We start from the raw sequence: 12,293 nt of genomic DNA, 5'->3' as shown, positions 1-12,293 counted from the left end.
ACCGTCTCCTTTAGAAGGGAAGGAACATGACGGAAGGATGATCCCAGCAGGCTAGGGGTGGTGAGAGAGGGGAGCTAAGCCAGAAGACTGGAGACTTCTGGGCTCTGTCATTGCCTGCATGACCTCAGGCAGGTCCCTCGCTTCCCTGCTCTGGGCCCCAGGTTCCTCATCTGTAAAGCAGAGGGTTGGGCTGGGTCATCTCAAACACCTGTTGCAGTCTGCCCCCTGTCTCTGTTCTACGCCTGTGTTTACAGAGGACAAAAAAGCATGCACTTCAGAGTGGTGCCCTAGCATCACGGAGCTGAGCCACCAGGGGAGGCAGCACAGTGTCGAGCAAGCATCTCTGCTCTGGAGTCAGGAGACCTGGATTCTAGTCCTGCTTGTGATACAAACTGGGTGACCTTGAACAAGCTAAGCCTCAACTGTCGCACCTGTTTTAAAAGGGGATGATAAAGCTTCAAACGCTATTGTGAGGATTAGACGGAGCAATTACAGGTGAGAACGCTTTAAACTCTTAAAGCACTATAGAAAAAAAGTGACTGCACCTGGTGGTTCCTCAAAAAGTTAAAAACAGAATTACCATATGATCCAGCAATTCCACTTCTAGGTATGTACCCAAAAGAATTGAAAGCAGGGTCTTGAAGAGATATTTGTATATCCATGTTCATAGCAGCATTCTTCACAACAGCCAAAAGGCGGAAACAACCCAAGTGTCCACTGACAAATGAATAGATAACAAAATGTGGTCTATACATACAATGAAATATTACCCAGCCATGACAAGGAGTGAAATTCTGATACATGCCACAACATGGATGAACCTTGAAGATATTATGCTAAGTGAAATAAGCCAGACACAAAAGAACAAACATTGTATCATTCCATTTATGAGGTACCTTGAAAAGGCAAATTCACAGAGACAGAAAAGTAGATTAGTGGTGACCAGGGGGTGGTAGGAGTGGAGAATGGGGAGTTATCGTACAGCATTTCTGTTTGGATGATGAAAAAGTTCTGGAACTAGATAGTGGTGATGGTTGCACAACATTGTGAATGTACTAAATACCACTAAATAGTACACTTAAAAACAGTTAAAATAGTTAATTTTATGTTATGTATATTTTAACTTATTAAAACAGTAAAAGTACACTTTTAAAATTTGGGATACTTTGGCAAAACCTGGGCATGAGGAGTCCTAGGTCTCCTGTCTGACGTTTTGAGAAAGTAAATTTTCTTCCTCTGTCAAATGGAGCTAAACAGCAGCCTCCCTCCCTGCCTCCCTCCTCCATGCTCCCCTCTCCCTGCTCACCTGAGAGAGCAGGTCAAAGTGTGCCCAGCTGGGCAGCCAGAGCGCATCAAGGTGGCCTCCATTATCCTTCACGAGAGAAGTCCAGTCCTGGCTCATATTCTATTCTCAGGGCTCCTGTGGACCCCTTCTCTGGATCCGGTGTGGTCTCTTATTTGGGAATTACAACATGAGGAGGGCTTTCCAACCACATCAACCTTTTCACAGCAGACCTGACCCAGCCATGCCTTTGTCCCCAGGCCTGGCACACAGCAGGTGCTCAACATTCATTGTGTAACTGAGAAGATCCCCTCACTCAAGCCCCATCCAATTCCATGCCAACTTTATGCAGATTGGTATAAGGAAGAAACCAATTTCTGCTTGGTGAGAAAGCTATGGGGAGAGGATAGGGAAAGATAAAGGAGGAAGATACACGAGATACTGCAGACATTAAAATATTTGTTGCAAATAATGTCTAAATAGTCACAATGTGCCCAGCGCTGAGGAAAATCCCAACAGAGTGCTGGGGGTGGCTGGACCCGCCTGGGGCTCCCCAGGAGGCGGACGTGCAGAAACGACTAGGGGCTGGAAGGGCATGCAGCCCTGAGCTTTGAAGTGGGGAGCAGCACCGGGGGCACCAAAGGATCTTAGTCTGGATCTTAGAGCATCCATGCTCCCCCATCCAAGGGGGTAAACTGAGTCCGAAAGAGTTAGGAAGCATTGGCCCCCAGTGACTGGGCCAGGAGACACAGGGCGTCCTTGGCCCAAGCATGGCGGGCTCTTGGCACACGTATGACACATGCCTGTATGCGACCACAGGCTCCCAGCCGGCGGGTGGCAGGGACCCTCGCCTCTCAGACGGCGAACCCGGGTCCGGGCTGTACGGTCCGGGCCCCCGCCCCTGTGCCTGGGCTTGTGGGGCTAGGGGCCCTCCGGGCTCGGGGCTCGCGCGGCGCTCACCGCCCGGGGTGCCGCGGGGGGGCGGGGAGAGCGGCCGCCTAGCCCAGCCCCGCGGATGACAGGAGCCAGGGAGCCGAGGAGGGAGGAGCCGCCGCCGCCGCCAAGCGCTGGGCTGAGGAGCAGAGAGAGCGGGGCGCGGAGTGCGGGCGGCTGGGAGCGCGCTGAGCGGGGGAGAGGCGCTGCCGCACGGCCGGCCACAGGACCACCTCCCCGGAGAATAGGGCCTCTTTATGGCATGTGGCTGGTAACTTTCCTCCTGCTCCTGGACTCTTTACACAAAGGTGAGACCCGCGCGGGCAGCAGGGCGGCGGAGGCGGCGGGGCCGGGGTGCGCGCAACTGGCGGCGAGGCGAGGTGCCCGGCGGGCTCCAGGTGCCTGGGGGACCGACCCCCGTGCATGGCCCGGGGTGGAGCGCAGAGGGGGCGGGGCAAGCACCGAGACAGGGCCAGGTGAGAGTCCGCCCTGGACCGCTTTACCAGCCACTGGCGCCTGGCATTTTGGGGTGCGCCCGTAGGGGTGGTGGTGAATGAGCCCCTCATCTCCCCGCTCCTTGCCCGGCCACAGTTCTGCCCCGGACCCCTCCCCCAGCCCCTTGCCTGCTTCCTGCGGCTTGGTGGCGCTGGGACCCCGGGGTGCCCTCCGAGTCGAGGGGTCCTCAGGCCGTGACTGTTCACCTGGGAGTCCTCGCTCAATCGGGCCTCGGACTCCGCGGCTTACTCCTCCTCTGCTACCGTGCGCCCCTCCGCCGCCCCGGACCCCCTGCACCGCACCGCATGGCGCTTATCCTCGCCTTGGCTGGATCCAGGGCGGGGATAGCTGGGGGTCCCGAGTGCTGGGGTCCCTCTAATAGCAAGTTTGTTCTCCAAACCCAGAGGTCGCCTTTCCTCAGCCCCACCTCACCCTCCTGCCCCGGGCACTAGCCCCAGCTTCGCTGCGCCGCCTTGGCCACCTCGGGCAGCGCGCCCCAAGGCGCGAGATTCTCCGCTTTGGCGCCTGATCAGCTGGACATGGGGACAAGTCTTAGGTTTGGGGGGGGGCGTGTCGCTTTCCCCGGAGAGAAGGCGTTGCTAGGGGTGGGTCCAGGTGTCCGGCATGTCCAGACCTGCTGCTGGGGCGCTGCGCGCCTGACCCGAGGTAGTCGGGACGGGGGGTTAAAAAGGGGCAGACATTTCCGGCCAGAGTCACCTGGGCACCGAGTCGGGACCAGGCCATCCCTAGCGGTCGAGCTTCCAGGCTACGGCAGAGGACGTGCCCCTGGGCGCGCAGATGGCGGGAGATGAGGCGGCCGAACTCCGCGCCCTTGCGCGGTGGAGCACACACGCTCGTAGCAGCTCAGCTTTACCTGTTCAGCCCTCTAACTTTTCTCCTTCGCGTCCTAGGGGTGGCTTCTCCCCCCTTTATCCAGGCAGTTGCCCTGGCCGACCTGTCACTCTTGACCCCTAGGCGACGGGGGAAGGGCAATCCAGCAGAGAGTTGGCACTCCAGGAGGGGTCCAGTCTTTCCTTGCCGGTGCCCCAGGAGTCTGGAGTCTGCAACCTGCCGGCGCTGACCGCAATATCTCGTGGCTTGGGAAGAAGAGGGTGACCCTTATTTTATTTATAAATACTGCCTGGTCAAAGCCAAACTGAAGGCCAAGATACTGCTGAGGTTTGCCTAGAGATGGGGTGCGGGGCGAGAGGTGGCCTCTGAATCGTGGGCAAAGTAGTTGTTTCTCAGACCCAACGGGGTCCACCGGGTGACACACCAAGGCTGGTCTAGCTGGGTTGGTTAACCCCTTGTCCCCTGCACAGCACCCTCTCATCCCACTTCAGCACAGCAAGAAGCCTGCCTCGCGTTCAAACCCCCCGCCCCCCGGTCTCCCTCTCCCCAGGCTCTTCCTGCCTCCCTCCGCCCCCGCAGGCTGGCTCGGCTCGCAGCTTTAATTACATTAATATTAAAAATACATAAGGTGAGGAGCGGCAGCTTTCTCTCGCTAGTTCTCTCTCCACCCCCCAACCCTTTTCCATTTTGTCGGGCGAGAATGCACAGGCCAGAGCTGCTGCCACACTCTTGCCCAGCTTTGTCCTCAGCCCCTCCCCCAGTCCCCCTTTCTGGAGACTTCTTCCAGAGCAGCCGGTGCCCCAGGAGTGGAGACCCTAGCAGTACCTGAAGGACGCTTCCCTCCCCCTTCCAGAAGCCTGGCATTAATAAATGAAGCCCAAGCTATTTGATAGGGAGGGAGCAGAGGGGCGTGAGGGTGGAGAAAGGCGGAGAAAGGCCCAGAAGCAGACAGGGCAGCCTGAGGGCCAAAACCCTTTCCAACTTGAGAAGGAAGTTGTCACTGGCCTTGGGCCTTTGGGGAGGCTGGAGGTGCCAGGTGAGGCGGCACCTCTGTGGCCTTTTGGTCTGCAGAGCCCTGCTGCCCCTGCCATTCAGAGGCTCCAGCATCTGTGTTGGGCGCCAGGGCGACTCGCCAGACAGGCCTTTCTTTTCCTTCGTGCTTTAATTGGGTCTTAGGTGCCAGGCTGATCCCTGGGGCCTATTCTGCTTGGGGTGGCTTGGTGGTGGGGGTGGTGTAGGCGGCTGGGGAAGATGTGATGCGGTGAGAGCAGGGAAGATGGGGTTTGGTGTATTTTTCTCGTTGGCAGTCACCCCCGCGGCACCAAGGAAAATGTAAATGTGAATGTTCGAGCCTGTTACAGAAAACAATATCCTCTTGCAATAATTTGTACGTCCATCTGTGAGGAGCGGGAGGAGGCAGAGAGAGAGAGAGAGAAGAAAACAAGATGAGATGGAGCGTCCTCTGGATGGAATTAAGCAGTTATTGAATGTGTTTTAAGCTTCTGTTATTTCCATTCCTCTCGAAATACCTTTTTTTGATGAAGCCTGAGCTCAGACCGATTCCCCAGAATTGAACTGGGAAGGTGTTTTAATAATCGGTTATTGAGTCTCCAATAACTGCCTCATTATTGCCAAAACAAATCTAGGTTTGGGCAGCCAGATGAACCCCAGTGAGGCTCTCTCCGTTGTTACATCCAGCGTGCCAGCATCTGTGTTGCCTGCATTTGCATTTTTACTGTGTAAAAGAACACGCTTCCCCAGCACTAAAATTCCTGTTTTCTAAAAGCCAAAATAATGGGTTGCATTGATTTTTTTTCATTTCCCACCCCAACCTCTCGGATGGGGACTCATGGTTCTTCTCTCTTGAGAAAACCAAATTAAAAGCCTTCGTCAAGCCATTAAGAAAATCTCTAACACTCTGTTCAGTGTCTAATTAAACTGGGTGGGGGGAGCACTCAGGGAATGTGTTTTTAAAATCTTGAAATGGCAAACACACCTTAGGAGAAGCGGGTGAAGGACAGTGAGCATCAGGGAGGGGTAGGTGGGCAGAGAGACCTTGGGCTGCTGGAATAACAAGGGGGAGAATGGAATTGCCGTGATGCCCGACAAACCTTTCAGGTGCTTCGTGTTTTTGGGCACCAAAGTCAGCTGCCTTTACTATATTTTTGCAGCAGAATGGGGAGCTCAATTAGAAACGAAAAGCAAGTTAGAGGTGGACCCACACGCCGCACTTAAGTTGAGCAGATCCCAGGAGACTGGCTGGAGAAGTTTATTTTTCTTAGATTGAGGAATGGGGAGGAGGTGGGCAAGCAAACAGAGGGTTTGGCCCAGTGATGCTTGGCTAAAGAAGCAAGCCCCCAAACAGGCAGGCTGGGAGCCCCCAGACACAGGGTGGGGGTCTGCCCAGAGTACTTCATGGGCTGTTGGCCTTTGACAGAGGGGTGCAGACCTCAAACCCCACATCCCTTCTCCATGTCTTCAGGAATTCCATCCTTGTCACTTGCGTGGTCCCCTGCTCAGCCTGGTGAAGGATGATTTTATTTGTGGATGAGTTGAAGGAAGGGTGGATATGCAGAGAGCTTTTTTGGGGGGGATGTGGATACCAGGCTGGGAGATTCTTCCCTCCCACATAATCTTGGAGGAGGTGTTTCTTGAGGACATTTGAAGCAGTCAAGAGGAAGAGCCCCCAGCTCTGGAAGTGCTTTCTCAGCCCCCAGCCCAGTAGATTCTAGCTGGTACCCAGGTACCTGAATGGGGTGAGCCACAGGCAGCAGAGATGGCAGGGTGCCAGGAACCCGAGGGCAGGCCCTTGATTTGCATATAATTTGCATACAGATTTGCATGCTCACCTAGCCAGGCCAAGAGCCTCTGCCCTCGGTGAGTAGCCTCTTGATCTGGGCCTCAGTAGCAGCCAGGCAGTGGCTTTTTATTTGCATGAAATGGGGGTGGGGCAGGAGTGTGGAGAAGGACTGGTGTTTTTGGTGGTGCTTCTCTCTTGCCTCTGAGTTTTAGACCTACAGGGGCTCAGCACTGAGTTCTTCATCTGGCAAGGCTGCCCTGGAGCTCGAAATGGGGGTGGGAATGGGTGACACCCTAAGGCAGACCAAACATGGGGTGTGGGTTGTTCCTCTTGTGCTGCAGGAAGAAGAGGGTGAAGAGAGGGGCTCGTCAGCTCTGGGAATCCAGGGCCAACATTAGCCTTCTGGTGAGTGCACCCCCAGAATGGAGGGAGGGGGTGCTTAGGGCTGCGGTCAGTAGGTGGAGAAGCAGCAGCTGATGGGATGGGCATATGAAGTGAGGCAAAATGTTCTCTCATCCTCTTGGTTTGTCAGCATCCAGCTTGAGAGGGGGTTGTGGCTTCTGAGAGATTAGGAGAAGAGCCCTGGGACTTCTTATTCTACCCCTGTTAAAGCGGCTTCGGTCCTGTGCGGTGGTTCCAGTGGGGGCACTGGGAAGGCAGGCACTGGTCAGAGAGGGAGTTTGTGTAAAGAGTTGGGAGTAACGCTTGAGGAGCAAACAATTCAGGGCAGCTGGAGTGCTCCTTCCCAGGGAGCCAGCTGGGATGCCTGCAGTGGGAATGTGGCTCCAGGAATGGTTTTGTCTGCATTTCCAGGGCCCTGAGCAAATCCCGCCCTGGCAGGTGCAGCTCCAAGGCTCCCCAGAGTGTTTTTCTGCACATCTAATGATCTGGGAGGGCCCTGGTCCACTCGGAGCCCACAGAGGTTTCCAAAGGATGAGATGTGGGGCCTTAAGTTGTAGGTGGAGCCTCAGGGATAGAGAGGGAGGTAGAGAGAGGGAGGGCCAGTGGGCAGAGCTTTAAGCCCCCCGACCCCCATTCTTTCAACCAGAGCATTTTATATTTTGGAGTTGTGGAGAAAAATAAAAAAGATTGCAATTCGCTGGTGTGGTGGAAATTTGGAGTCAAGGCAAACCCTTCATTCAGATCCTGGCTCTGCACTTACTTGATATATGACTTTGGGAGGCTCTGAGCCTCACCTTCTCCAGCTATAGAATGAGATTAAAGGAGATAATGCATATAAAGTAGCCAAAACCGAGTTGGTACTCAATAAACATTAGACCTCTGCTTTTTTCCTGCACTTCTCCCACCCTCTTCCCTCTGCCCCCACCCCAAAAGAGATCATCAGATCCTGTCCTGGGCAGTTGTGTTAATGAGCTGCAGGTTTGGCCAAGCCAACTGGCTTAGACTCGGTAGCAACAAGAAAGACTGAGTGGTGGCCAGGGCAGGGGACATCGCTGCTTCCGTCTATCACCTAGCCTGCAGACTCCACCTCAGCAAGATAGCTGAGGCCATGCAGGTACCTGGGGGGCCTAGCACACCCCCCTTTCCTTGGCCACAGCTGGTGGCAGCAGTGGGAAAGTCCAGGGCAGAGGTTGGCTCCAGACTTGGATTTGAAGGTGAAGCAAAGGCCAGTCTCCTACCTGCCAAAGGAAGGCTGGGGATGGTTGGTAAATCTCTACATGGTTGGACAGAGTAGGAACTATCCTGGATTTAATACCACAAAGCATATTTAAATGAGTCACACAGGATAAGCCCCCAGACCTTGTGGCTGGATGGATGTCTGTGTCTCTCCCTGCTGGGATAAGCCTAGCTGTTTTTCAGGTAGTTTTGTGTAGAGAAAACACCCTCGACAGCCCATGACCTCGGGGGTCCCTGGACCACGCTGCCCTCCATGACCCATTCGGCCACAGGGAAGCAGCACATTACCCAGAGGTCAAGTGCTGCCCACAGCAGGTTGTGGCCTGTGGGTTCCGCGAGTATGGGGAGGCTGTGAGCACAACAGCCTGTGTGCCCTGTTTAACAGATGTTTGCCCAGCACTGCTTTAACATGAACAGCGTTAGCCTTGGGTACCACCCCTGCCATCCAGCTGCTGCTCCCCTCGTCTGTTCAGCCACTGCCTGTCCCACCTCTCCGTGTCCTTGCTCTACATGATGCTTGTTGACAGTTTCCAAGGGCACCATCTTCATTAAGAACAGAGTTATTCAAACGCTAGTTGCATATCTATTAAACTATATCTGTGTGCTGGAAAGAGCATTGTCCATGGACCTAGAAAACAAAGCTTGGCCTGTCTAATTTAGGCAAGTTACCTAATAGTTCATGTGTGTCTGTTTCCCAATCTGTAAAATGGGCAAAATAAGCCCTATCCTAACTGTCCCACAGGGCGGTTGTTGTTGCATGTGTGTGCGAGAAGGATGAGGGGCACACAATGGTACATCATGTGACAATGCTTTATAAACTGAATGGGGCAACATGTAAAAACCACAGCAAACCAGTTTTAGCTTTATAAATGCTCTGCTGAAATGTGAGGTATAATTACTGTCATTTCATCATACAGGAACAACGAAGGTCTCACAGCTGTGAGTGGCTGAATCCTCCTCCCTGGGGCCCCCACATATGGAGAATTTTCCTAGCCTTTGCTTTTCATCAACATGGGGAACAGCTGATGAGGCACAGCCAGGCTGGCAGCGGTCTTCTCGGAGCAGACTTGGCAGATTCCCCTGTGGCCCCAGTGCCTGGTGGGAGTGGGAAGAGCTACCTCTGCTCCCTCCCCAGGTCCTTAGATGCAAGTTTATTCCATTGTCCTCTGGACGCTCTTCTCCCAGGTGATTCTCCCTGCAGGGAATCCACAGTCTTTATAGGAAGAGCAGTAGGCACAGGGTCCTACCTTGTGTGACCTCATTTGAGGTGACAGCAATTACTGGGATCCAGACCCTGAGAACCCTGCAGAATCAGGGTCATGGACACCTCCCAGAGTCATGGGGTTTGGGGAGGGTGGTGCACGTGCTCTGGGGGTGACTGCTGAGGGTAAAAGTCTTCCAGGTTGGAAGGCACCTTTAAGGACATGGAATTCACCCCCTAGTCAGATGCCTGATTCCCTCGGCAGCCTCACACCAGCCGTTGTTCTTCCTCTTCTCCAGCACTTCCGGCCACAGGAACTCCTTCCTTTCCAGGCAGCCCACTCCTGGTCATACGGCTCTGACTATTATAGGGCTCATCCTTGGAATCAGCCAAGCCCTGTCTTGGTCCTGTACCTTCTGCTTGCTGGTCCTAGTTCCACCTCGTAGGCCACACAGATCCAAGTGAAGCCCTCTTCCTCTTGACAACCCTTCAACCGCATGTAGACAGATGTGCTGCCCATCTGAGCCTCTCCTCTAAGCATTCAGCACCCCTGGTTCCGCTAACGTCTCCTCACATAATGTCATTTTGTTTCTCCACGACACTCCTCCATTCCTGGGTTGCTGGGTTCTGAGAGTGGAGTGGCCAGAATAAATAGAGCAGGGGAGACAGGAGTCCAGTCCCAGTCAGGACACTGGCCTGGGGTGAATGACTCTACCTCCTAGGCCTCACTCTCCCCATCTGTAAATGGAGGCGATTGGACAAAATAATCTCTTAAATCCCTCAAGTGTTAACAATCTAAATCGAGGAATCTCTGGGGACAACTGTGCTGTCTGAGCCAACTCCCTAGGAAGACCTTTCTGGCCGTAAGGGGCCTTCCTTTGACAGGCTTTGTCTAGAAGGGACTGGAAGATTAGAGTCTGTTTGACTGTCAGCTGTTGCTCATAACTTCTCCTGGAGCCGATGGTGAGGGGCCTTGTAGGTTGAAGGATGCCTGATGTTTACTGGATCTCATAGGTTTCTGGTTGCTGGTTATAGGAACTATGTTTGTGCTAAGAATCTTTAAAAAAAAGAAAAAACTGTGTTTCTAATGGACAGAGGTTGGAGCACTTGGGCACTGGATCATTGCTTCTCATTGGGGTGGGACTGCATCGCTAGGGGAGTTTGGAAATGGAGGGGAGGGCTTTTTGGTGATCTCAATGACTAGAGTAGTTGGGAGGGTGAGGAAAGATGCACTAGGGATGAAATCTTTGATGCCTGGGACAGTCCCAAATAACTCAGAATCATCATACCCCAAATTGCTCTCCATCAGAAAACTCCCTTATGGTCTGTTCACACTCGGAGCTAGTCTGAGTCTAGAATGTAGTGCACCTGTTGAGAAACACAGCCCAGAGCAAGGAAGGCCTGAGTTTGAAATGCAGCTCTGCCACCACTAGCTGTGAAACCCTAGGAAATTACTTGACCTCTCTAAGATCCTGTCTTCTTATCTGTAAAATTGGGTCTTGTGCAGTAGCTATATTAGAGGGTTACTGTAAGGATTAAATGCACTATAATGCGAGAAAAGGGCTTCTCATAGTGCCTGGCACAAAATAAATGCTAAAAATGGTGGCCTTGATGATGGCGAAGAGAGTGGTAAACAGGTGTGCCAGGTTCGGGGGTAAGCCGCAGACAGAAGGCCTGGGACTTGGTCCCAGCTGCTCCGTCTTGTCCCAGGGAAAGTACTAACTCTGTTTGCCTGTAAATGCTCTGATGCTGCCTGGGGAGACTCGCCTTTCTCCTCCCCAGGGTCTAGACTAAGACTGTCTCCAAGGTGCCAACACACAGTAAAGGGGTTTTCTGATGAAGGGGCCAGACCCTGTCTCGCTGGTCCTCACCTGGGTTTTGGATGGACATGGTGGTTAAGCTGAGGCCCCACTGGTTGACCCTTTCTGGACCCAATTTTTCCAACTGTGGGATGAGAACAATCAGAGTAAAGACAAATAACATATTTGTATGAAAGTCTTTGTGTGGAAATGCAGTGGAGTAATCAACCTTGCAAATTAATCTAAGAAACCTCACCAGGCCACATCTGCATGAAAAACTCTGGTGTACGGCCTGGGGGCAGCAGCAGTGTGGCTCTTGCAATGCTCTGTTGTTATTGATCACACCACTATTATTTTATTAACTTGATCACCAAATTAAGTTAATTAATACAGTGCTAAGGTCCTGTCAGCCAAGTCTGTGAAACCTGTCTCTTGGGAAAGGTGACATTGAAGTCCAGTGTGACAAATTGACCTTTTTCTAAGGAGTGTTACTCCGAGTGTACACAGAAGACCAGCTGCACCAGAAATAGTTTCCTGGCCCTATGCAGACTTGGTGAATCTAAGGATCTGCATTTTTTGCAAGTTCTCCAGGTGATTCTTATACATAGTAATGTTTGAGAACTGCTGTCTTTGGTTGTTATTAATATCCTCGTAGGTGAGAGGTATATATTTGTTGTAGGATATTTATTCCACAAATACTCACTGCTTGCCTGCTATAATGATAATACATATAACAACAGTGACAAATACTTAGGTGGTGCCAGGCGTTTTCATATACCAGAAACTGTTATGTATATTAACTCATCCAAGCCAACAACCCTTGAGGTAGGTGTGGTCACCCCCATTTTATAGATGGGGAAACTAAGGCACAGAGAGGTGACGTAATCTTGCCTGGGGTTACACTGCTTGTAAGTGGCAGAGCAGGGAATCAAACCTGGGGAGCCTGGTACCAGAGTCTGGGTGTTTAACTACTGTGTTGAGTGTCCAGTGCTATGCTTGGCCCAGGGGATAGAGTGGTGACCAGGACAGGGAGCTCACAACCCTGCAGGGGAGCCCTGCCCACTCCTCCTGTCCCCTGCTTCCCTGAAGACCCCCTGCTTCCCCCATCCACGCTTGCTGTGCCGGGGCATAGATGCCCGTCGTAGGCTCTTGCTCATCTCTGGTGGGGGCGAGTGTTGCAGGGGCCCCAGCACTGGCAGATGCTCCCGGATGAAAGGTCCAGTGAATGAGACGAGTAAATATTGTAAAGGAAGAGAACAAAATGACTCACTTCTGCCTGTGGAGGTGGTGAGG

General features: G+C 52.9%; 1 protein-coding gene across 1 annotated transcript in view; it reads left to right on the top strand.

The window, feature by feature from the left end:
• Positions 1-2,297: 2,297 nt before the first annotated feature.
• The window catches only part of DSCAML1 (DS cell adhesion molecule like 1), a 347,767-nt gene continuing 337,771 nt past the window's right edge, over positions 2,298-12,293 (top strand). Inside the window, exon 1 of the mRNA XM_087433751.1 lies at positions 2,298-2,523. Within this exon, the coding sequence (XP_087289877.1) occupies positions 2,298-2,523 (226 nt within the window). The remainder of the gene's footprint in view (positions 2,524-12,293) is intronic.

The sequence above is a fragment of the Ceratotherium simum genome, chromosome 7 (assembly GCF_057802395.1).
Source record: "Ceratotherium simum simum isolate JZ-2026a chromosome 7, ASM5780239v1, whole genome shotgun sequence".
NCBI classification, from domain to species: domain Eukaryota; kingdom Metazoa; phylum Chordata; class Mammalia; order Perissodactyla; family Rhinocerotidae; genus Ceratotherium; species Ceratotherium simum.
Note: the sequence above shows the minus strand (reverse complement) of the source record. Positions and strands in the feature narration are given on the sequence as shown.